This window comes from Eleutherodactylus coqui, chromosome 2 (assembly GCF_035609145.1).
Source record: "Eleutherodactylus coqui strain aEleCoq1 chromosome 2, aEleCoq1.hap1, whole genome shotgun sequence".
Lineage (NCBI taxonomy): Eukaryota > Metazoa > Chordata > Amphibia > Anura > Eleutherodactylidae > Eleutherodactylus > Eleutherodactylus coqui.
In genome coordinates this window covers 45,994,662-46,022,421 of record NC_089838.1, presented here as the reverse complement: position 1 = coordinate 46,022,421, position 27,760 = coordinate 45,994,662, and the positions used below count along the sequence as shown (strand labels likewise).

The 27,760-nt window shown below is 50.8% G+C and overlaps 1 protein-coding gene across 1 annotated transcript; it reads left to right on the top strand.

Annotated features, from left to right (window-relative positions):
- Positions 1-291: 291 nt before the first annotated feature.
- GYS2 (glycogen synthase 2) lies at positions 292-27,229 on the top strand. The gene is made up of 17 exons (XM_066590747.1): positions 292-375; positions 12,326-12,491; positions 16,298-16,479; positions 18,037-18,228; positions 18,318-18,503; positions 19,331-19,475; positions 19,686-19,803; positions 19,971-20,091; positions 20,723-20,829; positions 20,995-21,054; positions 21,193-21,271; positions 23,659-23,772; positions 23,861-23,987; positions 24,906-25,001; positions 25,071-25,234; positions 25,391-25,471; positions 26,867-27,229. Exons 2-17 carry the CDS (start codon positions 12,371-12,373, stop codon positions 27,101-27,103), a joined length of 2,130 nt encoding a protein of 709 aa, XP_066446844.1. The 5' UTR covers positions 292-375; positions 12,326-12,370; the 3' UTR covers positions 27,104-27,229.
- Positions 27,230-27,760: the final 531 nt, after the last annotated feature.

The following is a 27,760-nucleotide window of genomic DNA, read 5'->3' as shown; positions in this document are numbered from 1 at the left end:
TCCCCCTGCCTTGTAAGCCCTGCGAAATATGTTGGCACTATATAAATAAAGACTATTATTATTTTGGCGTTGCTTGTGATATATAGATCTACACATATATAAATGGCGCTCATTCACCACAGGAGCTGACAATCTAAATCCGATCACATGGGCAGCCGTCTCTTCCAGTCAGCAGATGAGTCCGGATCCCAATGATATCACCTCATGCCAGTCAGCAGCTGAAAGCTCTCAGACACCCAGCTTCCCCTCCCATCAATGGGGTTGGGGAGGAGCAAGTTCACCAAAGGTCATTCACCATTGGTCTGTGAGAAAAGGTGATCCAGAAAGACCCCCCTCACACCCATCCTCCTGTTGGGTTTGAAGTCAGTCACTCAGGTAAGAAAGTGCAAAACTTTCGAGTTGGCTTCTTATTATGGTGTCAGTCCTCACTGTAGTTCTGGTGTTCCATTTGTGGAGGATGAGCTGAAGGATTATGTGGCTTAGCAGCTGTAGCCTCCATGTAAGACCTGCAGCACTGCTTTGTAGGACTTAAAGAGGTATGTTATAAAGTGATGACATAGTGTTTGGATATGATCCTACAGTCTTCAGATTGAAGGGGCAGCGGTGCAGAGTAGACGCAGTGTCACACCAATGCCGCAGCCCTTCAACATCAGTATTAGCTATTCAATATCTCTGCTTGCTGTCACCAAATGAAAATGTTAATTGGTTCCCTATAGAGGCTAAAACATCTCCTGAACAAGTTCTGCGTGCACAGGTGAGGGTTTGTTACAATGTATCAGTTCAGGACAGGAGGGAAGATTGTCTGTACCGTTACATTTTGTAACAAACCACTTTTACCTTCTGCCTGTACAGAGTAGGTTGTGTGCTCGCTGTTATAAGCCTGGCAGTGTCTGCCTGCATTGTGTCTTTTATTCCACCGTCTGGGGATTTGTGTTTGAGGGTCATATTATGGACTGATATATAATGTAGTGCACTCGCCACGGATGGATTTCTTCTAGTTCACTAAGGGGGGTGCTGCGCTGATGATATAAGAATATAAGAGGGAATGGAGGCGGGCGGCTGGAACGATCACCATTCCCTGAGCTGTGGTTGCTCCCAGGCTCATGTAGCAGCCATCATGGCTGGGATGACTGTCAGGCGCCCAATAATCGTCACATATAAAAGGGGCTCAATGTGTGCAACAAATGTATCGAGGCGCAAGTGATCCATCAGTCATATCTGTCGCCGCCTCCGTGAGAAGGACTGAAAAGGTCTTTAAATCTGCGATTCAGGCACAAGCCTGATGATACATGACTGCCGGATGATACATGTGCTCCGCGGTAATGGTGTCGGCTGTCCTCTATGAGCCGATGGACAGATACATACATGGCTATTGGCTAGCTGCTGTTTGGGGGTCATTCTGATCAGTGAATATTTCTATTTTTTGCAGCAGATACAGAACACACAACACAATTACTGTGATAAATGGCCGCGGCTCATCGCTCCGCCGCTATCATCCGGTGGGAGCCGCTTTGACTTCTGCCGGGCACTCGGTGACTTAGATAAGCGAATGTAATCTGTGCAGTAAATTGGCTGTAATTTCTAGAAGATTCTGCGATGAATGTTCCCCCTCGAGAAAATGACACATAATGCAACGTACGTAATTGGAGCGCGCAGAAGAGTGACCTTCACCTGAACACCGGCCGTCCCTAGATTTCATTAACACCTGGGAGACGGTGCGAGCGCATCCCATCAGCCGGATTTATTACATGCTATTAGAACAGACGAATCAGCGCATGAGAGGGCGGTCGGACAGCGTGTGTTATGGTTCACGCATCCGGGGCTGCTGTTCACATGTATGATAGCTGCTGGTTATGAGTCTATGCCAAGTGCAGGAAAGGAGCGTGTGACTGGATCAAGTCACCAACTGCACTACGGGTAGGGAGCACTAACGAAGACTGAGCTTCTGAGCTCCAGATACAGTGCTCAGTTATTGCCATAGATCAACCTGGGCACCAATCAATACACACAGTGCCATATTGTACCCACATAGAGCCAACAAACCCAATACAGTGTAACGAGGCCCACCTTGTGCCAAACTGTGCCCATGTAGAGCCATATAGGTTCTAGCTAGTTCAAAGCTGTGCCAAGAGTGCTATACTTCGTCCACATAGTACCATAACATGTCCATATACAGCCATATAGTACACAGAATCAAATGTTACTTACGTAGAGGTATATAGTGCCCATAAAGTACCTTGCTGTGCAACAGCGCTAATAAGTAGTTGGTGCCATATTGTGCCCACAGTGAACCCCTTTAGTGCCTATGTAGCATCTAACAATGCCATACTTTGTTCGCACAGTAATACAATTCCCATCTAGTGCCGCAAGATGCCGATATACAGCCATACAGTACCCAGATAGAAGCAAATGTTGCCTACAGTCATATAGGTTCCACATAGTACAGCAGTGCCCTGAATGCTTTTCAGCACTCTGTGCCATATAGTCCCATACTGCCTATAGTTTACCCACAAAGTAATAGTCCCCATATAGTGCCATAATATGACTGTATATACATGTTGCCAAAAAACTGACACAAATTTTGCTTCTCACAGTTTGCTCAATTGTTTTTGCCGCTGTTAGTCGGCTGTTTCTATGGTTACTGGAGTATAATTATAAAGAAGTTTTTATACTTTTATTGACATCCATCAACTTGGGGCCAAGACTGGATATTGGCTTCCGGGCCAAATCCTGCTGGTGGCGGTCTGTTCCTCCTAATCCGTGCCGGCAGTTTATCACAATTACTGTGTTTTTTGTTTGTCCGCCACTTTTTGAGGACTCACTACGAGGGCAGAGGGGTGAGGTTCCTTTTCGTGCCTCGTAGTGATCCCTCTGCCTTGTGACTTGAGGGGCCATCATGCTGAAGAAGGTATTGTTCAGCAGCAGGTTGTTCCCAGATGGTTTCATCAGAGGAAATTTGTGTCTACAAACTTTTGTCCACAACTCTGCACCACACAATATCCAGATGGCAGAGGCGTAACTATAGGGGATGCGGTTGCACCTGGGCCCAGGAGCCTTAGGGGGCCCATAAGGCCTCTCTTCTCCATATAGGCAGGCCGGTACTAGGAATAAAGCATTATAGTTGGGGACCCTGTCACAGGTTTTGCTTTGGCGCCCTGAATCCTCAAGTTACGGCTCTGCCAGATGGTGTCCAACTCTGCCTATGTAGAGCCATATAGTGCCCAGAAAGCCCCGTTACCCCCTAGATCTGTACAGTGCTTACAGACAGCTAGTTCCTATATAGTGCATACCGCTGCCCATAGAGCGCCATACAGTGCCCAGAGCTCAATACTTTACCACTATGTTGGATCTTTGTAAGCATGGGGTCAAGGTATTAAAGTGGCGGTTCTCTCTTACTGAATGGTGCCCAAATAGTGCCAGTCAAGCTTGGATGGCAGAAGGGTCCCCCGAGTCCAGGACTGGTCAGGTGGTCACTTAGGATGCTGATCATGTGTGATGCTGTGTCACCGGAGGCCCTAAAAGTGGCTCCCCTCTTGGCCTATAAAAGGCTCTCGGAGGCTCCTGGGGTGCAGTGACCTCTTCTTCCGCTTGTGTAGAGCTTGATAAAGTAGTCTTCATGGAAGAATTGTAGCCAAAAAACTAACATAGAAACAAGGCTAGGAGACTCAACTGTGGCCGAAAACCTAGGAACTGGGGTGTAGAAGAATGGCAGCAAGCGTTCTGGGCTGAGCAGTCACAATGTGAAATATTTGGTTTAACAGAAGGCAGTTTGTGTAGTAACGGGCTGGAGAGCGGTGCAATGAATGTCTGCAGGCAGCAGTGAAGTATGGCGGAGGGCGGTACAATGAGTGTCTGCAGGCAGCAGTGAATCACGGTGGAGAGAGGTACAATAATAAGCATCTGCAGGCAGCAGTGAGGCATGGGGGACAGTGGTACAATAATGAGTGTCTGCAGGCAGCAGTGACGCATGGTGGAGAGAGCGGTGCAATGAGTCTCTGCAGGCAACAGTGATTCCTGGTGGAGAGCGGTACAATAATGAGTGTCTGCAGGCAGCATTGAAGCATGGTGGTGAGCGATACAAAGAGTGTCTGCAGGCAATCACGGTGGAGATTAGTGCTTATGTGGCCCTACAGACCCCTGATCTCATCATCATCCAGTCTGGATTTCATGAAGAGACAGAAGGATTGGAGCGAGCCGACATTCACAGAAGATCTGAGCTTGGCTCTCCAAGAAGTCTGGACTCTCCCCGCCGAGTGCCTTCAAAAACTGTGTGCAAGAGTACCGAGACCTGATGAAGGTGAAGAGCATCACACCAGATACTGATGGGTTTACGTTTCTTTTTCTTTAGTCTTGGTTTATTTCCGTCAATTAACCAAATACAATTAACCCTTCTATTTCTGGAAGCACTCGTATTCTGCAGCAGTTTTTGACACCTGCCTAGAACTTTCGCACAGTCCTGTATACATGTGTTCTGTATGTTGTGTGTAACCCTGAGTCTATAATCCGTGCCCTGACAATTGCGTGTTGCTGTGCCGGGGTGCATGCTGCCCAGTTGCTAGCCATAGTTTTTTGTGACCCGGTCTGCGCACTTGCAGAAGAGCGGCGATTTTTTTTATTTTTTTGTCTTGATATACAGAAGAGGACGATGCAGCAACGTTTATTATAAACACAGGAGAAAACACAGAGTCAGCATGAACATTTGCATCGCCATCAAATCCGCAAACAACAAAAACAATATACAAAATATCAGCAGGGAACCAATAGAAAATGGGAAGATGGCGCTAGCAGCGCTCGGCGTGCTCCGTCTGGCACGGAGACATCAGTCTGTCCTTCAGCTGCAGCAGGTAAGATATAATGTAGCTGCTGGCCGCAGCGCGCTTCATCATGCCACTCTGTTCTCGTTTTCCAAAGCGAAGTCCAAAAGGGTTAAAGTTAAATTTACTTCTGGTGAAGCGCAAGCGGCACGAGATCCGCCCGTCAGCGCCGTCCTCCTGGATGAAGTAACAGACATTAGGGTGACCTGCTAACGTTGCGTCATCGGTGCTGCGGATCAGCTGATAGGACGTCCTCTTGATTGGAATCTCCTTGTTTGCGTGATCGCCATCTGTAATACGAGAAATAACGGATAAATATGTGATAATATAACCTTTTGTATAGCGCCAACTTATTCCGCAGCGCTTAGCATGGGGGGAGACTCTTCAGCTGATTCGACTAAATACAGGATATAGTTGCTGATGCTACTACGGTATGTATACTGTACATTAATGAGAGCACCGTATGGCGGCATTACTCGCATACTTTTGCTTGTTAGACTGTGAATGCAGATGGCGTGTCTTTGATGGGACTTGGATCTGACCGCACAGAAAAACCCTCAAGAATTGCATTAAAAAAACGCTTTATTCCTCAGTCATGTGACCCGTCTCTGCTTGAGAAGGATGAAGAAAGCGGAAATGTTGCATGATGGAGGAGTAAAGCTGATGCACCCAGGATGCCGTCCTTGAGGGGTTTTCTGGCTAATCTTTCTCCTATGGTTTCACAGTTGTACTGACCGCCATCTTTTCCCATAAACATTCTCTAGGGAGCGCTGCTTGCCGTTTTTTAGATTTCAGTCTGACCCTACGTCACCCTCTCCCCCCACACATGTCCATATTGTAATGTGGCAGGCTGACCGCCCGAAATCCTGGGTGATGAGTTACCTGAGAGCTCCTCCAGTCCTGCCATTCCTTCATTCCCAAAACATCCATCGCAACTCAGCGCCAGCGTGACGACCACAAAAACGAGGAACCTGCTCATGTCCTGACCCTGTGGATACAGAAGGGGGATACGGCATAATACAACCTGGAGAATAACACTGGGAAAGCTGGGTGACGGCGGACGTGATGCAAGTGTGCAATCATACACTGCGATCAACTCTCACTAGAAAAGATTTTACCTTTGGGTCTGTTCACATGTGGTCACCGTGATTTACATGATAATCGGCGCAAAAATTATATGGCTGCAACATGTGAATAGGACAGATGTTAATCCCCGCCTCTGTTTGCTTGGAAACTCCCACACCTGCATGGTAATGCCCCATATTATGCAGATGACTACACACCCCCTCCTCTTTCTGGTTTTGTTTGCTGGGTGAGTACTAGACAGATTTACCATTCAGGACCTGGGAGAGCTGGGTAGCTCCAGTGGGTTTCATGGGTTGTTGCCTCTGATGTGACTTCAGCCGCCCCCCCCCCCCCCCCCCCCCGCCTTGCTGTAAGCTCTTAACTCTTAAGTCCCACTTCACAATGGCGGCATTGTCCGCACTCTCCCCCATACACACTCAGCGCTAATTACTCCCCGTCCTGGGATTGTTCCCATTGTCGAGGTGCAAAGTGTCGCCTCCGGTTCTCACTTGCACCTTTCTTGCTAATTACTACCCCCTATTATTCACCAAGACAATGACGCAAGATTCTCCTGAAATCACCCTGGGACGGATCGAACTCGGGGATGTCACACGGATGCTGGCAGCACAATGGTTAATGTAAATCCAGAATATTAATGATTCACTATGAATAAACTCGCACTGCGATCTGGAAGCGCGGCGAACGATCCGCTGAGAAGATAGACATGTCACTAGATATGCCGTAGATGGACGTTGTAAAAATACGTATAGTGCGCGCTGTAAAGTCCTGCACCGAGGAGCTCACAATCTAAAGAGCGAGGAGATGATCGGGCAGGAAATAACTTCTGCATCTGATTTGTGTGTAGAAGGGCTCATTCACACGGGCGCGTTCAGTTCGGATCCGTGAAATATCCAGTGTCTTCACGGACTAAAACTATGCATATTTACTGCGTTGTGGTTTTTAGGGCTTTTGCTTGCGCGTGGTTATTAAGTTTTTCGCACTTGCAAAAAAACACAAGACGGCGCCATTGACTGTGTAAACGTGTATCATGCGTGTACTCTGCGTGTCTTTGCATTCGCAGAGACTTTAATGGGCCATTTCCATCTGTAATATGGAAAATGCTAAGTCGGGCTGCAATTATTTTTTTTTTTCATGTGCGTAGACTAACATCCGACCACCCTTCAATGAGGTTTGTATCACTCATGTGAAGAGTATGCGCAGAGCGTAAATCCGTCCCTGTGAATGAGCCCCGAAGGCAGGCGGTGACTTATTTCACTTCTGTTTACAATCAACTGTAGCAACAATAACAAGAAGTGACAATGTAGCAACAACAATGTAACTTCTCAGCACATGTAGCCCTGCTGGCTTCCCCATATACAACGGGGGGGGGGGGGGGGGGGGGGGGGGGTCTTGTAATAAGCCCCCCTCCCCTGGATTTAATAACTCTAATAACCAGATTCTGCATTCTCCAGGAAGGGGACTATGAAGAGGTGATTTCCAAGGTGATTTCTACCCGTTTGTCAGGTAAATTGAGGCGAGAGCGGCTCCGCACTCTTCCCGATGCATCCTGTATCGTTAGAGCCAAAATCACTCAAACGACCACGAAACCTTCCAAAATCACGAGTTATTCCAATCTGTTCAAAGTTGCTGCAGAAATCCCGATTCTGTGGGAAATGTCTGTCAGATTGAAATCACTTTGAAAATCATCTCTTTAGTTCCCCTTGATGAGGGGCGCCGGTGGTTGTGGGTAATGATGCCCCTGTGGTGCCGCTCACCTGTGCGCTGTGATGCTCCTGGCTTCAGACCTGCTCTGCTCGCTCGTCCTGCTCTGTCGCCGCCGCCAGATCTTTGCAGCTTTTATGTTCTTTTCACTTTCATGAATCATTTGCTTAATAACAATTACTGGAAAACTCCCAATATAACAAGACAATACAGAGGGGGAGGGGTGTCTGCAGCGCCACCTGCTGCCCACCCTGCACAGCACTCTACACATCGCACCCCTTATTCTGCACCCCAAATCTTACACATCACAGCACACAATGCACCACACATGATGTACATTACACACCGCACCTTACAGATTACTCCACAAATCACACAAGGCACCCCTCATCCTGCACCCCAAACTTTATACATCACACCCCACACTATGCACATCACAACACATGAATTAGACACTGCACCTTACACATCACTGCACGCAATGCACCCTACACCTCACACCCCAACCTTACACATCACAGCTTACACCTCACAGCTTACACATCACACCCCAAACCTTACACATCACACCCTACGCTGTATTCCTCATCCTGCACCCCACAGCTTACACATCACTCCATGCAATGCACCCCTCATCCTGCATGACACCCCACACATGATGCATAATATACCCTATACGTTACATCCTGCACAATGAGCTCCTATAGTAGCTACAGTCCAACATACATATTACTCCTATAGTCACACTGCGCGCAGAGGCATGCAGCGCCCATCTAGTGCCGTTCTGTGGCCTCAGAGTGCCACCTTTACCTTCAGCTGAGTTCCCCCTCCACTGTCTTGTCCAGTAGGGTTGTGCTGCCCTCCGCTGGTATCGGCTGGTATTACTGAGGTCCTCCACATTAACATTGTTCACAGCTGCTATTTCATCCACAACCCCGATGACCGCAGGGAACGTCAGCAGAAAATGACTGGTTGCAGAAATCTAGTTTTATACATTTGCTTTTTAGTTACATTTTCGATGTTCCTATGTATGATTAATAATAATTCCAACCACTAGAATAATTCCAACCACTAGGACTAATAATGTGACACAGGTCACCTCCTCCCCTCCCTGCATACCTACCAATAAGCCTAATAATAGTCTGACACTTCCTGTTGTGTAGAGAAAGCTTTTCCTCCATCAGATTACACTGAGAAGTGACACCCGTATATAGATGACACAGGATCTACCATTCACATAGATGTCACAGCTCACCTCCTCACCTCCCTGCACATGTTAGAGTTTGCCCACAACACACTCCCATAAGTCAATAAGTCCCTTTCTGGCCAATGAGGCTGCTGTACAGAACGGGAAGGGTCGGACTATCATTAGTGGCGGTCTCTGCTGGAGACCTCATCGGTGCAGTGGGGATCAGGTGAGGGAAAGAAGACTTTTTACCCCCCCCCCCCCCCCCAGCTCTAAACTTCTCTTTCGCCCCTTTAGGTTGTTCTGCATACCTGATCACGTCTACATTTGAGAGGACAAGGCAGCCATCTTTGTTCGCCTGGGCAGCTGCAGCACGAACTTATTAATGACAACCTTCAACTTTTCACTGAATGGAATAAGTTAGCGCTGCAGCGACTATTTTCAGGGGCCGCGATTGGATCGGCGTGGCTGCCAAAATAATTAAGCTTTCAAATACAAAAGAAAAAGTTGGTTTTTTGGATAGAAGCCTGAAAATGAGTGTGAGGAGCGAATATTAATGGTGATGACACAACCAAGATGGCAGCTGGGATGTGTGTGGCCCCGCTGTCTGTTGTGCGCAGATAACGCGGATTGTCACAGGGAGCCGCGGTTATCTTAAAAGCCATTCTTCCCCGACATCACGTCAAAATGAGCAAAAGTCTCCCCGCAGCAATTTTGTGTCAGTGTTCGTCACACAGCGAGCGGAAACGCAAATCTGTCACGTAAAGAGCACCTCCCCCGATAATCCGCCATCAGAGGAGATCTGCTGATGTCAGTTGTCAAGTTATCAAAGACTCTGCTGTGCTTCTGTCTGGTTGTCACCCAGCTTTCCCAATCGGGCTGCTCTACAGTAGAGGTTGTCAAATCCCCTCTACTGAGGCCCCAGCTCTTTCCAAGTCCCCGTGTCCGGTGAAGGGGTCGGTATCAGGGGTCACCCAGCTCTCCCAGGGACAGATAACACTTCCTCCGGCAGATCTTAGCGCCGTGCGTTTTTGTGGCTTCCGGGATTTATTTTTGTGTTCTTTTTAGAAGCTTTTAAAGAGTGAAATAATTGTGTCTATTAAGTGTCATTACATGGAGCTCCTCGCCGGGTATTACCGCGCTCATATTCCGCTAAGCATCATTTACTTGTCACTTCAGTAAAGTATCAATCGCTGTTTATAAGGGGGATTAATCCCATCATGAAGCTCGTAGCATCAGAACTTGTACAAAACCAGAAAGTAAGAACGCCAAATATTACACATGACTATCCTGTCGCACACAATGTAACACTCCCATCATCCTAGACCCCAGGAGCTCCCAATCAACTTTTGTCAACAGCAATGGGTGGGATTCTTTCAACAGCACAAATCTTCTGTCCTGATAGTTTGTTACCATGTATCAGTCTACAGTGCAGAAAGAGAAGATCAGAAGATGTAGAATGGTTACAGTGTAACCACCCCTAAGCTGTGAGAAGTGTTAGGGTGAATGCCCCCTGATTGATATTTACTGCAAAATCCGTGTCAGGTGTCCCCACCGCGTATCTGCAGCAAATAGCGCCCCTAGCATGCTATGGAAAAACTGATTCTTCCTGCACATTTGTGGAAACCAATTTCTGCAACTGGTTTCTGCAATCGGAGGAAAAATCGCAACACCCTCTATTTTTGTGCGGATTGTACACCGACTGCTTCTATTGAAGTAAATGAAAGCCGTCTGGTCCGTGCCCTTCCGCAATCAGATTGCGGAAAGGTCGTGGATTCCGCGTCATTGCTAGGTGATGACGCGGGAAAGCGAGGAGTATTTTTTTAAAAAAAACAAACAAAAAAACTGTACTGCGCCTGCCCGATGCCGTACAGATGAAGAGAAAGACCAGGTAAGTGGGGTCGCCGCTGCTGCCAGGGCCGGATTCCGCTGTGGGCTCCCACATGCGGAATCCGGCTCTGCCGCGTACAGATGGCCTTACAGAACTGCATCCTGTGCTGTTTGATCCATAAGCTGTCCTTACAGTGAGTCCGATCTGTTCTCCTGATACAGAGCTCCAAATCCCCTGCAGAGACATGGATATATGATGGGTATCTGCTCCCTGCAGCCACCACTGGGGGGAGCTCCCTGTATACAAATATATACCGCCACCACTAGGGGGAGCTCTGTGTATAGCTATATACAGCCATCACTAGTGGGAGCAGCTCCCTACATAGATATATACAGCCACCACTACGGGAAGCTCACTGTATACAAATATATATACAACCACAACTAAGAGCTCCGTGTATAGCTACCTGGCCGCGGCATCGGAGTCCCTCGCGATGGTCCCTGGCGCTGCAGCAAGCTGCCGTGTCCTCCGCGCTGAGATATCCTCTTCTTCTTTGAATACCCCGCCTCCAGCAAAGCGAGTGCTGTAACTGGATCGAGCGCCAGCCAATCAGAGCCAGCGCTCTATCATTCACAGCCATGCAGTGAATTATATCATTGAATGACTGTGATTGGTTCATTGAGCGCTGGCACTGATTGGCTGGCGCTCGACCCAAGCACAGCGCTCGCTTTGCTGGAGGCAGGGTATTCAAAGCCCTGTCACCAGAAAGAGGATATCTCAGTGCAGAGGACACTGCAGACTGCCGCATCTCTGCCAGAGACCAGCAGCGCAAGGCACCAGGACGCCACAGACCAGGTGGGTATGAGCCCCCCTTCTTACCTGAAAAGACACTGTGCCTCTTTTGAGGCAAAAATTAATATAAGACAGTGTCTTATTTTCGGGGGAAACACAATATATACAGCCGCTACTAGGGGGAGCAGCTCACTGTATACAGATATGTATACAGCCACCACTAGGAGGGGCTCCTTGTATACATATAGGGGGAGCTCACTACAGCACCGGCTCTAATTGGCTGAGCAATGGCGCACATAATCCAATCACAGTGCACTCTTGCTGGAGGCAGGGTATTCAAAGCCCCGTCACCAGAAAAGAGTGCGGTGTCAATGCTGAGCATTGTCATGTATTTCAGACAATGGTGGGAATGCTCAGAGATCCCTGTCATGTGTCAATGGGGTCAAAGGTGGAGGTGCAGCACTTTGGGGTCTGTGGATGTGATGAAGGGGTTGGGGGAGCTCTTGAGGCATCCATATTAGCATGGGTAAATTGATGCTGTCAGCATGGACATATCTCAGGGAGATTGGATCATTAGGCATGGCAGCAGCATCTCCTTTTGGTGGCCTCAGACTCCGATGGCCAGAAGTGGTGAGATCTCTGTTCCTCATGATGTGCGGCTCCCAGTTTGAGGCCCCCAGCGCGGCTCACGATTGGTTATTGATTGGGACATTGACCGCAGCTCGGGTTCGTACCATTCAAGGTTTGTGTATTGGCCAATGTCCAGCGGAGGATTTGGCTGCTGACTTCGCAGCGACCTCTGATCAGCCTGGGGGGGATCTGTGTGGGATTTGGCGCTTCGTGTAATGCGCGGTGTCAGCTCTAAGCCCGGATTATCCACCAAGGGTCTCTCCTCAATATCTCATGTCTTAAAAGGGCCAGGAAGCCGGGCGCAGGCTGCTGCAGCACCTCTAGGACGCCATGACGCTCAGCAGGTCCCTCTCAGTCACCTCCCTCAATGGGCTTCCACAGTGGGATGAGGAGGGTCTCCCCACAGAAGACCTCCTGCTCTTCGAGATCTCCTGGGAAGTCACCAACAAAGGTTAGTAGTCATCAGGGGGGAAAGTGGGGGCGACCCGACAACTGCAGGGGCTAAAGGAGCGCTCCACCGAAAAAGAAGCCACTGATACAGAGACAGAAAGCAGAGACCACGGGGGCCGCTGGGCCATTGCACAAAATGTCATTTATCCCACTGAGGAGCACTACAGTCATGACCTGGCTGATAACGGGGAGTAATAGACTGTACTCAGCTGTCCTACAGTCACCTTCCCCAGCCTCAAATGGCTGATAGCAGGGAGTAATAGACTATACTCACGTGTCCCACAGTCACCCCCCCCCCCCCCCACCCTGCCTGACATGGCTGATAACAGAGAGTAGTAGACTGCACTCACTTGTTCCATAGTCCTTTCCCCAGTCTGACATAGCTGATAACAGGGAATAAAGGCCCATTTACACGGAGAGATCACTCAAAAATCGCAAAAAGCGGTCGCTTGAGCGATCATTGTTGTGTCTAAACGCGTGGCCATCGTGCACTTTTTTTCGTGCACTGGTAGCTGATTGTTAAATTCAGGCTAAACTAAAGGCCCATTTAGACACGATTATTGCTCGCTCAAAGCCATCTTTTGAGTGATAATCGTTGTGTTTAACTGCACACACATCATGCCGTTTTCATTAAACCATCGCTCAGCGTGCTGAAAGACAACAATGAGGCCTCATGTCCACGGGCAAAATATGATTTAGGATCCGCAGCGGATCTCCCGCGTGCGGATCCGCATCCCATAGGGATGCATTGACCACCCGCGGGTAGATAAATACCCGCGGATCGTCAATAAAAGGGATTTTAAAAAAAATGGAGCATGGAAAAATCCGGACCATGCTCCATTTTCGTGCGGGTCTCCCGCGGGGACGGCTCCCGCGGGCTTCTATTGAAGCCTATGGAAGCCGTCCGGATCCGCGGGAGACCTAAAATAGGAATTTAAAGTATTTACCATCCGGCGCGGGCGGGGAAGGTCAGCTGTTCCTCACGGCCGCATCTTCCTTGCTTCGGCTCGGCGGATGTGCCCGGCGCATGCGCGCGGCACGTCGGCGACGTGCCGGCGACGTGCCGCCGGCGTCAGGAATTCATCCGCCGGCCGAAGATGAAGATCCGGCCGTGAGGAACAGCTGATGTTCTCCGCCCGCGCCGGATGGTAAATACTTTTAAATTCTTATTTTCGGCGCTCATGTCCGCGGGGCAGGAGGGACCCGCTGCAGATTCTACATGTAGAATCTGTAGCGGATCTGATTTTCCCCGTGGACATGAGGCCTGAGTCTTATCAGGGATTCACAGCTGATACTATTGTTTCAGCTATATCCCGCTCCCTGAGGATAGGCGGGGTATGAAGAACAGAGCGGTCTAGCTCTGTTCTCGATACCCCGCTCGGCTACCCCGCTTGTCTTCTGCATCCTCAGTTTAGAGAGCTCGGCTGTATAACAGCCCGGCGCTCGGAGCGGGGAACAGCTGGATGGAGAACACAAGTGGGGATACCCCCACTTGTCTTCTGCATCCTCCTCTGGGAGCCCTCAACGTTTGAGCGATCATCTTGCGATGTAAATGACACAATGATTATCACTCAAAAAATCACTCAAAAGACCTCTTTTAAGCCATAATCGTTGTGTCTAATTTTCATTGCGTTCCCTGCGGCAATAATCCATTGCTATGGAAAGCGCAGCCCCCCCCCCCTGTCCACGGGGGGCGAATCATATGCGGTTTTCTGCTCGTGGGCGGCAAATTGTCAGCTCTCCCCTGCTCCTGGGCAGTGGCTCCCACGGGGCGGGGAACCGCCACGGGATATTGCTACGCCCGTGGACAGGCAACCTTAATGGGCCTTAAAAATTGTAGTTCAGCCTTATCAGCAGTTCTCCATGGGTAGTGCTGATAGCATTGTTTCCCGGCAGAGAACAAAGGAACCGAAAGCAGATAAGAGCACTCGTCTGTCCTACAGCCCCCCCCCCCCTCCCCAGCCTGACATGGCAGATAACAGGGAGTAATAGACTGCACTCACCTGTCCTACAGTCACCTCCTCCAGCCTGACATGGCTGATAACAGAGGGTAGAGAGTGAGAATTAGTATTAAATGACATGTTGGAGTGTTAGCTCTTGTGCCTGAATGGATGTGGGACCACCCTCCTGGTTCTGGAGGTTAATGATTGACAGAGTGAAGTGGGGGATAATAGGTTGTGAGAACAGAGGGGCTGAGGGCCCATCCTCATCACCACTCTCATCCGGTCACTGACACTAGATGGCGCCAAATCTCTATGTAGGAGAGCCACATCACCTATCCAGCTGAGCAATGATTGCACCTAGTATTACAGAAGTCCTTTTAAACAAGACGTTTATCGTCCTCCTGTGGGGTTTTGAACGAAAATTGTCCCTTGTTAAAAATAAATAAATAAATCCTGAACCAGTCTTGGGTGGTGGAGGGTTTCTGTGCAGTGTGGTGGCTGACTGGGGGGGGGGGGCGGCCTCTGTGCAGTGTGGTGGCTGACTGGGGGGGGGGGGGCGGCCTCTGTGCAGTGTGGTGGCTGACTGGGGGGGGGGGGGCGGCCTCTGTGCAGTGTGGTGGCTGACTGGGGGGGGGGGGCGGCCTCTGTGCAGTGTGGTGGCTGACTGGGGGGGGCGGCCTCTGTGCAGTGTGGTGGCTGACTGGGGGGGGGGCGGCCTCTGTGCAGTGTGTGGGCTGACTGGGGGGGGGCGGCCTCTGTGCAGTGTGGTGGCTGACTGGGGGGGGGGCGGCCTCTGTGCAGTGTGGTGGCTGACTGGGGGGGGGGGGGCGGCCTCTGTGCAGTGTGGTGGCTGACCTGGGGGGGGGGCGGCCTCTGTGCAGTGTGGTGGCTGACCTGGGGGGGGCGGCCTCTGTGCAGTGTGGTGGCTGACCTGGGGGGGGCGGGCCTCTGTGCAGTGTGGTGGCTGACCTGGGGGGGGGGCTCTGTGCAGTGTGGTGGCTGACCTGGGGGGGGGGGCTCTGTGCAGTGTGGTGGCTGACCTGGGGGGGGGGCTCTGTGCAGTGTGGTGGCTGACCTGGGGGGGGGGCTCTGTGCAGTGTGGTGGCTGACCTGGGGGGGGGGCTCTGTGCAGTGTGGTGGCTGACCTGGGGGGGGGGCTCTGTGCAGTGTGGTGGCTGACCTGGGGGGGGGGGGGCTCTGTGCAGTGTGGTGGCTGACCTGGGGGGGGGGGGGGCTCTGTGCAGTGTGGTGGCTGACCTGGGGGGGGGGGGGGGGGCTCTGTGCAGTGTGGTGGCTGACCTGGGGGGGGGGGCGGCCTCTGTGCAGTGTGGTGGCTGACCGGGGGGGGGGGGGGGGCGGCCTCTGTGCAGTGTGGTGGCTGACCTGGGGGGGGGGGGCGGCCTCTGTGCAGTGTGGTGGCTGACCTGGGGGGGGGGGGGCTCTGTGCAGTGTGGTGGCTGACCTGGGGGGGGGGGGCTCTGTGCAGTGTGGTGGCTGACCTGGGGGGGGGGGGGCTCTGTGCAGTGTGGTGGCTGACCTGGGGGGGGGGCTCTGTGCAGTGTGGTGGCTGACCTGGGGGGGGGGGCTCTGTGCAGTGTGGTGGCTGACCTGGGGGGGGGCTCTGTGCAGTGTGGTGGCTGACCTGGGGGGGGGCTCTGTGCAGTGTGGTGGCTGGCCGGGGGTGGGGGGGCTCTGTGCAGTGTGGGGACTTCAGGAAGGGGTCTCTGTTTCTGTGCAGCGTGGTGGCTGTCTCTGGGGCGAGGCGTGGTGGCTGTCTTGGGGTGGAGGTGGATTTATGTGCAGTGAGGTGGCTGTCTTGGAGTGGTATCTGTGCAGTGTGGTGACTTTTTTTCTCTCCTCGCAGTCGGAGGCATCTACACGGTGATCCAGACGAAGGCGCGGATCTCGGTGGAGGAGTGGGGCGACAACTACTTCATGATGGGTCCGTACTACGAGCAGAATGTGAGGACGCAGGTGGAGATCTGTGAGCCCCCACTGCCGGCGCTCCGGAAGGCGATGGACGCGCTGCAGTCTCAGGGCTGTCAGGTGCGCTAATCTCCTCGTCTTGGGGGATTATTCGCGTCTTAACGCTTGGGAATCTTTTTTTTATTTTCAGCAGATAAAGGAAACGTCGGCAGATCCAATTAGAGGTTTCTGTTCCTGACGAGGATCCAATTACAGCGAATCCCCGTTATGTGCGAGATGTGCTATTCATAGTGCTTGCCCTCTGGACCGTGGGGCAAGCGGCTTGTGTCACTTCCTTGCCTTTATTAGATCTCTGCTTGCTTTTGATGCATAGGAACAGTCTAAAGTGAGGGTTCGGTACAGTGTGTCAGTGTAGTCGTCCTCTGCGAGGTAATCTCTCTCCTGCGGCCATCAACTCAGCTGTATGGATTTTGTTGATTTGCACGGCGAGCTCCATGTACGCAGAAATACGTGGCTCAGCTCCAATCACTGCTTCGATAAACTGTGGCAGCATACACACAGAAGAATCGGCACTGGTTTCCGCCGTCCATGTGCTTCTGGATGTAAATAAGTGTTCCCGTTCACTGACAGCAAGCAGTCATCTCGGTTTTTTAACAAGTGATGTCTGATGAGCAAGTTTTGGGGAAGTGTCGCTTGCGTAAGAAATTGCTTTTTTTTTTTTTAATGCCGTCTGTTCCTGGCAGAGGGGGCGTGGTTGTGAGGGCCGACTGGGTGAATCTGAATTTACACCGGGGATTGGCGTGACCCCTAGCAGACATCTGCTGCCGCCGGTGATTTATTTTAGAGGGACCAAGATGCGTCAAGTGTATGAAGCGGTGCGCGTTTGTAACGCCAATCTTAAATACATTTCCTGTAAAGTCTGTTGCACTCGACGAAACGTCATTGACTAGTCCTTTAGGGCGCGATTACACGAGTGCCGTTAATAAGCGTTTTCCCAATAACCAGGCTGAAGCTAAACTTGCAGGGCAAGAAATTGTCTGAAAATACGCGGACTAGTGGCAACCGCTGCCGTACGTGTAATGGTGCCCTTAGCGGTTAAACTGCCTACCCCCAATCCCGGTGGCCCCAATTTCGGATGCCAGTCACTGAAAACTCACAGAGCCCCCTGGACTCCTCCCCCAGCGTCTGTGCTCCTAAATGTACCGTATGTGGCAGCCAGACGGAGGAGTCCAGGGTTCTGTGTGAGTACAACGGGCGTTCACAGACTGAAAGGCTGCTTGCTGTGTGTTTCCTCTATCGGCAGTTCTTTTGTGTGTACAAATATGCAGATTTCCAGCGCACTTGCACTCGCCTGTTGATCTAAAGGCGCTATTTCTGTGCCACTATTGGCCATTCTGCTTTTTTTTTTTTTTGTTCCACCCGACTAGATGATGCGCCGCTGTGAACGCAGCTATTCACGGGGGCCATTCACTGCGTCTCATGTTAGAACAGTATGCGTATTTACGCTTGTGCGAATGTGCTGGTCACTGCCAGATGGAGTGACTCTATGCGGGTAACTGTTTACTGGACGGGTGACTCCATGAGGATTAGGCACGCAGGGTGTCGCGGTTGTTCGTGTGGTTGGTTTTTGTCCGTGGCCCGGGAGCCTTCTGTTTACCTGTGATTGGCTCTCCCTAGGTGTACTTCGGCCGCTGGCTAATCGAGGGCGGCCCCTTCGTCCTGCTGTTCGACATCGGCTCCGCCGCCTGGAATCTGGACCGTTGGAAAGGCGACTTCTGGGAGGCCTGCAGCGTGGGGATCCCCTTCCATGACCGTGAGGCCAATGACGCCTTACTTTTCGGGTCGCTGGCGGCCTGGTTCCTGAAGGAGGTGAGTCTTGGGCGGTACTACTACCCTCACTGTCCTACTACCCCCGCCGCCGCAATGATGGCCGCTCACCTCTGTGGCGTTTGTTTCAGCTGACGGACCAGTTCCCGGATAAACCCAATGTTATCGCTCACTTCCACGAGTGGCAGGCCGGCGCCGGGCTCGTCCTCTCCAGGTTCCGCAACCTGCCGGTGGCCACCATATTCACCACCCATGCCACCCTGCTGGGGCGATACCTGTGCGCCGCTAGCGTGGACTTCTACAACCGGCTCGACCAGGTAAGGAGATGCGGCTTCATCTTCCACAATGCAACAGAGAGGCACCACCGTCCCTGCGTCTAGACAAATGAAAGCTGGAACCTGATTGGTTGCTATGGGCATCGCCTCCTTCAAATGAACTTATGGGTTCAGTCACAATGTAATGTCCGATGTTGCAAATGTGTCACAAAACGTCAATTTCGGGGAGATTTTTGGGGTCGCCATCTAGAAGCAGCGATGTAATTGTTACGCTTCATGGCTGCGTTCGTCCGCCATCGTTTTTATGTCGGTATTTACAGACCTATGGCGGCGCTTGCTGTTCGTGGGCGGATCAGACGTGAAATGACTGGATTCTGCCCTTTGTAGGTTTTCGGCCTCTAAAGGTTAAATCCGGGCGGCGCAGCGCGGCTTATGTGAAGTAGATGACTTGTCTGACCTTCGCAGGTGGCGCTGCCGCACAGACCCCCTCACTCACCCGGCCCGGCTGCACCGCTCGCTCCACCGTGGCCTTTGGGCTGCGCTGACCTTTTGGCTGCCCATCGTTAGGACATCTGATCCACAGAAAATGTTAACATCTGTCAGACATGCAGGAACACGCCGGCCGCGTCCGAGCGATAGCCGCACGTATCACTACAGCAGAAATGTCAAGCACTGCCACAATTATCCAGTTATTGTACAAACGGCGGTAACTGAGCGCTGCAATGTGGAAGGTGAGGCTCCGCCCCTCAGTCATTCATGGCCTCGGGCTGTGGATGGCGCTCTCTCACATGTATTGATGAGGCTGCGGCACGAGATGCTCGCCACGTTCGCTGCTCGCTACTTGTATCTAATCGCTTCTGTCGTCTTAGTTTGACATAGATAGAGAAGCCGGAGAGCGCAAGATTTATCATCGCTACTGCATGGAGCGCGCTGCGGCCCACTGCGCTCACGTCTTCACTACCGTCTCACAGATCACCGGCATCGAGGCCGAGCACATGCTGAAGAGGAAAGCAGGTAACGCGGACGGCGAGTGTGATGTCATATAGGTGAAACGTGACAAATTCTCGCTCACAGCGTGAAATAAGCAGTAATGAAAATTCCCGCCCATAAAACAGTCTGTAGTCCAAGTGCTCCTCGGAAATAAGTGACCCTGCGAGGTCACCTGACAGCTGTGATTGGAGGGGCTAACGGCAGTGAATGACCCCCAGTGCTCCTCTCTTCCAGATGTCATTACTCCAAACGGGTTAAATATCAAGAAGTTCTCGGCGATGCATGAATTCCAGAACCTTCACTCCCTGTACAAGGCGAGGATCCAGGAGTTCATTCGCGGACACTTCTACGGGTACGGAGCCTTCTGTCACACCAAATGTACTCCAGTCACCTCCAGAGCTGCACTCAATCTTCTGCTGCTGCATCCTGCTTTGTACACAAGGGGGGGGGGAGATGCCTGAGTCGGGAAGGGGGTGGGGATGTTGTGTGGATTTATTATTGTGTGTTTTCTTCCTTTAGACATCTAGACTTCAGCCTGGAGAAGACTCTGTTCTTCTTCATTGCCGGACGCTACGAATATTCAAATAAAGGGGCCGACATATTCCTGGAGTCGCTGTCCAGACTCAACTTCCTGCTGCGGGTGCGTCTGTGTAATATATAATGCTACAGTAAGGGAGGAGGCGGAGCTCTGGCGCCCCCATAGACAGGATATATAGGCTGGTTGCAGTAGTAATATAGTCATAGCCCCACCCCCATCAATTACTGCTGACAACCAGTATGTATATCAGACATCAATATATCTATCAGACATACCAAACACCAAAGACAGTATATCTCTCAGACATGATATACAGGCTGGTTGTCAGCAGTAATAGATGAGGGCAGAGCTGGGATTACCTCTCAGACAGGATATACAGGCAGGTTGTCAAAAGTGATAGATGGGGCAGGGCTGTGACTACCTTTTAGACAAGATATACAGGCTGGTTGTCAGCAGTAATAGATGGGGGAGGGGCTGTGACTACCTCAGACATGATATACAGGCTGGTTGTCAGTAGTAATAGATGGGGTGGGTCTGGGTCTATCTCTCAGACAGGATATACAGACTGGTTGTCAGCAGTAATAGATGGGGGTGGGGCTGTGACTACCTCTCAGACATGATATACAGGCTGGTTGTCAATAGTAATAGATGGGGCGGGGCTTTGATTACCTCTCAGACAGGATATATCGGTGGGATCACCTCTTCCATTTGTTATGTCCGTCTCCTCCTGCAGGTTCATCGCAGTGATGTCACTGTTGTGGTGTTCTTCATCATGCCGACACAAACCAATAACTTTAACGTGGAGACGCTGAAGGGTCAGGCGGTGCGGAAGCAGCTGTGGTGAGAGGCCCCTGGTCACCTGGGGTGGGCTCCTGGTCACCATTAAGGGAGGAGTGGCGTGGGCTTCTGGTCACTTGGTGGGAGGTGAAGGTGGGCGCCTGGCCACCTAGTGGTGGGAAGTGGGACTCGATTGTCAGATGTTACAGACCTCCTGTTTCCTCACAGGGACACAGCGCATACTGTGAAGGAGAAGTTTGGAAAAAAGTTGTATGAAGGTCTGCTCAGGTGGGTCCTCGTATGCAGCTGTACGCGGGTTCACTTATTTCCCATTATATTGAGGGTGGGGATGAGTAAGATGACCGCCACACCCTGGGCATTATCTGTGCGATATGGAGGGTGATGATACATAATATGTCTCATCAGGGGGGAAATACCTGATCTGACCAAGATCCTGGACCGGGATGACCTGACCATCATGAAAAGGGCGATATTTTCCACACAGGTATGAGAAGAGCTTGCTGCACCTACAGAGTATGCTGTATGTACCGTACTTGCCAACATTTAGAGACGGAAAAGTTGAACGCACTAAGTGTGCCCAAAACGTCGTCTTTGTAGGCCATGCCTCTTCTCAGAGATCACACCCCCTGGAGCGGGGTTTCTAAAAAGAAAATGGTACCTAGAGACTCCCGTTCCTTCTGCTACCTCCATTTTTATTTCACCTAACCAGAAAACACAATTTTTACTTTCATTGACTTTAATGGGAGTCAGAATCAGCTGTCCCGATTCACAATCATTTATTTTATTTATTTTTTTCTTAAATTGGCCTGACATGATGATGATCTTTATTTGTATAGCGCCAACATATTCCGCAGCGCTTATATAGACGGGGAATACAGAAAGACAAAAGTACAAAAAAATGACAGAACCACGGTTACATAGTAATCAGTTGATTGAAGCAATAGGGGTGAGAGTCCTACTCCAACGAGCTTACATACTACAAATAATGGGGTGATACAAAAGGTAAAGGGGCTGAAGATGTGCACGGTATGACGAGATGGAGTGTGAGGGATGCTATACACACAGACAATGGTCAATGTGACTGCAGAATCGGTATGACTGCAAGGGTAATTGATGGTGGCTGGCAAGGATTGCAGTCAGTAGGTCAGGGAGCATGTTATTAGGCGGCGTACAAAGGAGTTTGTTTAGGGAATGCGGTATGCCTCCCTGAAGAGGTACGTTTTTAGAGCACGCCTGAAGTTTTTCGAGTCCTGGATTGCCCGGATATCCTTTTGTAGTGCGTTCCAAAGGACCGGTGCTGCTCTGGAGAAGTCTTGGAGGCGAGAATGAGAAGTTCGAATTAGAGGGGCACGCAGTCTAGTTTCGTTAGAGCCGAGAGCCCGGGCTGGGTGATGGATTGAGATGAGGGAGGCAATATAGGGTGGTGCTGCGCTGTGGAGGGCTTTGTGGATGAAGGTAGCGAGTTTAAATTGAATTCTGTATTTAACGGGCAGCCAGTGCAGTGACTGAGCTGCAGCTGGACAGGAAGATGAGGCTGGCTGCCGCATTCAGGATGGATTGGAGAGGGTAGAGTCTGGAGCAGGGGAGGCCGATCAGCAACGAGTTGCAATAATCGAGCCGAGAGTGGATGAGGGCAACAATAAGCGTTTTTAGTGTGTCTGCGGTGAGAAAAGAGCGGATTCTTGCGATATTCTTGAGGTGCAGCTGACCTGTTCGGGCAAGAGATTGGATGTAGGGGGTAAATGAGAGATCGGAGTCGAATATGACCCCCACTGCAGCGGGCATGCTGGAAGTTATGGTGGCGCCACACACTGAGATGGAGATGTCCAGGATGAGGTCGGTTAGTGGAGGGTGGAAATACCAGTAGATCAGTTTTAGAGAGGTTTAGGTAGAGAGAGGACCTAGTGTTGGAGACAGCAGACAGACAGTCAGTGATGTTTTGGAGGAAAGGTGCAGAAATGTCACTGGAAGAGTTATATAGCTGGGTGTCATCAGCGTAGAGGTGGTATTGGAGGCCAAAACTCCTGATGGTCTGTCCAATAGGGGCTGTGTAGATGGAGAAAAGGAGGGGGCCGAGGACCGAGCCCTGGGGGACCCCAACAGCAAGGGGAAGAGGAAGGGAGGTAGAGCCAGCAAAGGGAACTCTGAATGAGCAGTCAGATAGGTAGGAGGAAAACCAGGAGAGCGCAGTGTCCTTTAGGCCGATGGAGCGAAGCGTACTGAAGAGGAGTTTGTGGTCAACAGTGTCGAATGCTGCGGAGAGGTCGAGGAGGATCAGTAGCGAGTAATCACCCCTCGATTTGGCTGTCAGTAGGTCATTGGATACCCTTGTAAGGGCAGTTTCTGTCGAGTGTTGGGGTCGGAAGCCAGACAGTAGGGGGGTCTAGGAGAGAGAGTTCTCTGATAGATGGCTTACAAGGCAGGAGTAAACTAGGCGTTCCAGTAGTTTGGAGATGAAGGGGAGATTAGAGATGGGTCGGTAGTTGGCAGCATCAGTCGCGTCAAGAGTCTGCTTCTTTAGCAGTGGGGATATGATGGCGTGTTTGAAAGAAGAGGGAAAGATGCCAGAGGTCAGAGAGGTTGAATATAGTGGTGAGGTGGGAGATGACCACTGGGGTGAGAGATTGGAGAGGGGGGGGGGGGGCTGTGCAGAACCCTTATAGAAGAGGCAGGCAGCACCTATAGAGCAGCCCTACTGTGCCCATGTAGCAACCTCCATGAGGCTTCTGGGGGTCACCCCCCTCTTCCTCCCCCCCACCCCCCCAATAGTTGTACATAGAGAACCATACAAAGAACCTTGACCTCTGAACGCCATAATATGTGACCGCCAGTAGGTGCCATTTTGGCCCCCTTATTGTTTCTCTCTTTCAGCGGCAGTCGCTTCCTCCGGTCACCACACACAACATGGTGGACGACTCCATGGATCCCATTCTAAACACCGTCCGGCGGATCAACCTCTTCAACAGCCGCACAGACAGGGTGAAGGTGACTTGTGCTGATCCTCTCACACACTATGGGAATTATGGGGGTCTGCGGTGGGGTCTACTGCAGTGACTTCTGTTACGTCTCACAGGTGATCGTGCACCCAGAGTTCCTCTCCTCCACCAGTCCACTCCTTCCACTCGACTATGAAGAGTTTGTACGAGGATGTCACCTTGGAGTCTTCCCATCATACTATGAGCCCTGGGGGTACACGCCTGGTGAGTGGTTGCCCCATATATAATATGCACGCCTGGCGAGCGGCAGGCCCATATGCTATATACACGCCTGGCGGCTATATGCACTGGCTGCCTGTTAAATACAGAATTCAATTTAAACTCACTACCTTCATCCACAAAGCCCTCCACCTTGCAGTGCCACCCTACATTTCCTCCCTCATCTCAATCAATCACCCAGCCCGGGCTCTCCGCTCTTCTAACGAAACTAGAGCGCCCCTTTAATTTGAACATCTCATTCCTGGCTTTAAGACTTCTCCAGAGCAGCATCGGTCCTCTGGAACGCACTAATAAAGGCTATCCGGGCAATCCAGGACTCACGAAATTTTAGGCGTGCTCTTCAGGGAGGCATACCACATCCCCTAAACCAAACCCCTCTGTACTAGGCCTAATAACATGCTCCCTGTCCTACTGACTGCAATCCCTGCTAGCCACAATCAACTGCCCCCTGCAGTCATACACATTCCGCCGGCACATGGCTGAACGTCTGACCATTTTTTATGTGTATAGAATCCCTCACTCTCCACCTCGCCATACCGTGCACATCTCCAGCCCCTTTACCTTTTGTATCACCCCACTATTCGTAGTATGTAAGCTCGTTGGAGCAGGACCCTCACCCCTATTGTTTCAATCAACTGATTACCATGTAATCGTGGTTCTGTAATGTTTGTACTTTTGTCTTTCTGTATTTCTCCTGTCTATGTAAGTGCTGCGGAATATGTTGGCGCTATACAAATATAGATTATTATATACACGCCTGGCGAGCGGCGGTCCCATGTATAATGTACACGCCTGGCGAGCGGCGGTCCCATGTATAATGTACACGCCTGGCGAGCGGCGGTCCCATATATATTTGCCTCTCCTGCTGCCTCAGACACTGATTGTGATGCCTCTTCCTTGCAGCGGAGTGCACAGTGATGGGGATCCCCAGTGTCACCACCAACCTCTCCGGATTTGGCTGCTTCATGCAGGAACACGTGGCGGACCCTGCTGCTTATGGTAATAGCGCCCCGTGAGTGCATCTCCTATGCAGAGGACAGGATTTATGGGACCCTTCATGTGTTATAGGGATCTACATTGTGGATCGCAGGTTTCGTGCTCCTGATGAATCGTGTAATCAGCTGACCCAGATCCTCTACTCCTTCTGCCAGCAATCGCGGCGCCAAAGAATCATCCAGCGCAACCGAACAGAACGACTGTCAGATCTCCTGGACTGGAGATACCTGGGGCGCGTAAGATACCGGCAATTGTGTGTGTGTGTGTGTGTGTGTGTGTGTGTGTGTGTGTGTAATGTACTCAGTAGCATAAATGGGCGCTGTACCCCTTAGTATCCTGCATGTGTGACCCCAGAAACTATTCCTGATCATGTGACCCTTCCTTCTCTGCAGTTCTACAAGCACGGGAGACATTTGGCTCTTTGTAGAAAGTTCCCAGAGAAGTTTGAGATGGAGCCGAGCGAACCACCGAAGGTAAGAAACTGGGCCGGCAGGAGCTGCTGACCTCTCTCCTTAGTAGGGTCCTCCTGCTCTGCTCATAGACCTCAGAGGGGAGAAGTTACATATGGTGGCGGCAATCACTGTCCTGCACTCCTGTAGGTGATACGGGGCGTCCTAATCTTCATCATCTTCGCTCACATTTCTCTTCTCTCAGTAAATAACGTTTTATTGCCTCGGATCAATAGCCTCATAAAATCTGTGCTGAGCGCGAACGCATGGCCGTAACTCAGCAGATGTGCTAATAAATGTGATAAATGATGATGCCGCACGGATGCCCCATCACGTCTGCTGCCGCCATTCTCCCCTCCCAGTCACTGGCAAGGGTTAACTATCTGCAGGCGGAATCGTACCGCCGGCAGGAGCAGCAGCCGGAATAGAGCTCTCCAACACCCCCCCCTCCCCCCCCCCCCCCATCCGCTTGTGTTGGGGCTCATTCAAACAGGGCTCAGCGGATTTCAGTCTGGGTATAAGTAACGTGTTCACAGACCGATCACCACCTATTCCTTGCCTATTTTGGCCCTGATTTTTTTGGTTTGTTTGTTTATTTTATTTATTTATTTTTGCACCAATGCAAGCAGGCCCCGTAAATTATATGCAGTGCAGACACATGTATCGTGCATGCTCCCTGTGTGTTTGCACAATCCTGTTCACGTCAATGCGCTATTTCCCTACATAACTTGGATCAAAATCGGACATGCTGCGTATTTCTTTTTCATACCACAGAAAATTGCATGAAAAATACAAATCCGTGAAATATCCAGATTTTATTCTTTGCGTAATACAGTGCAAATAAGGGAGATGGAACAATACCTCCACAGCGCCACCTATTGGAAGGCAGCATCCCTGCAAGTTAATGTTAGACTCTTTTATACAAGCCTTGCAAAAATGACTGGGAATTGAAAGCAAAGCCAGACTCCATGTACAGACAGCTGTTTTGGGGTGTTCGGCCCTCATCAGTGTGCAGCAAGATTCTGACTTGGCTAGCAAGGGGTCAGAAACGCTATCTTTTCTCCTTAGGGAAAGCATCTAGACGGTGCATATTACCCAGAGGAGCGTGAATGACTTTTTAAGTCCCCTCACTACTCAGTCTAGGTGCTCCCCCCTAAGAAGAAAAGATGGTGTAATACAGTGTATTTACACTCATGTGATTGAGCACTTATGCTCCAGAGCTGCACTCATTATTCTGGTGGAGTCACTGTGTACATACATTACTTATCCTGTACTGATCCTGAGTTACATCCTGTATTATACTCTAGAGCTGCACTCACCATTCTGCTGGTATATATGCTCCGCTATATCACTACAGTACTAATATTAGTCACGGTCGGCACTTTTCTGCCCCTCTTGGTGATAATATTGTCTTTCTAGACGGATGGCTTCCGCTACCCCCGGCCATCCTCGGTGCCCCCATCTCCATCAGTGTCGCAGCCCTCCAGCCCCCATGACAGTGAGGAGGAGGAGGAGGAAGAGGAAGGTGAGGATGATAATGAGCGGTACGACGAGGATGAGGAGGCGGAGAGGGATCGGCAGAACATCAAGTCCACATTTGCGCTTGGTCCAGTTTCTCGGGGCAAGAAGAAGAAACACGGAGAATATAGGAATTGAGGTCTTCCATGTTGTAGAGCGGCGCCCCGTATGGCCGGGCTGATAGTGCCTCTGTAGGATGTAGACGGGGCTCTTATGTCTGATGTGTATGTGCTACTGAAATAGTTAAACCTTCATTGCTTCTACCGCGCTGTGTGTGTCTACGTTATTGTGTGGCCCCGCCTACATTTGTCACATCTGGTGCCATCAGACTGAAATCTACAGTGGCGACGAGCTGGCTTAGGGTTCAGCTATATATGATGGGCCACATTGCCCTGCCCCCTAATTCTAGACCACGCCCACTTTATGCCTTTCCTGACACTTTAACACTCAAAGTCAGATCTCACAACACAATTCTGGTACAATAAATTCCCCTAAGAGCGTCAGGAGTTAGACACGAGGGACTAACCGCTGAACTATGATTGCAGCTCTGGATGTGAGTATACACCAGTACCCATCTACAGGTATCTCTTCTGTGGTCCTACCCTGGTGGGGGCTCCATAAATCTACAGGTGTGTTCCTGTTTACATGCGCACATACACATGTGCGGCCCCCCCCACTGGGTCCCACCTATCTTTGGGGTTGGTCCCAACTTTTTTTTGGGTGCTCCCCAAGGGTCCTGATTATTTATGGGTGTCCCCTGTTCTTCCCTTTTCACACTTTAGTAACAATCAGAAA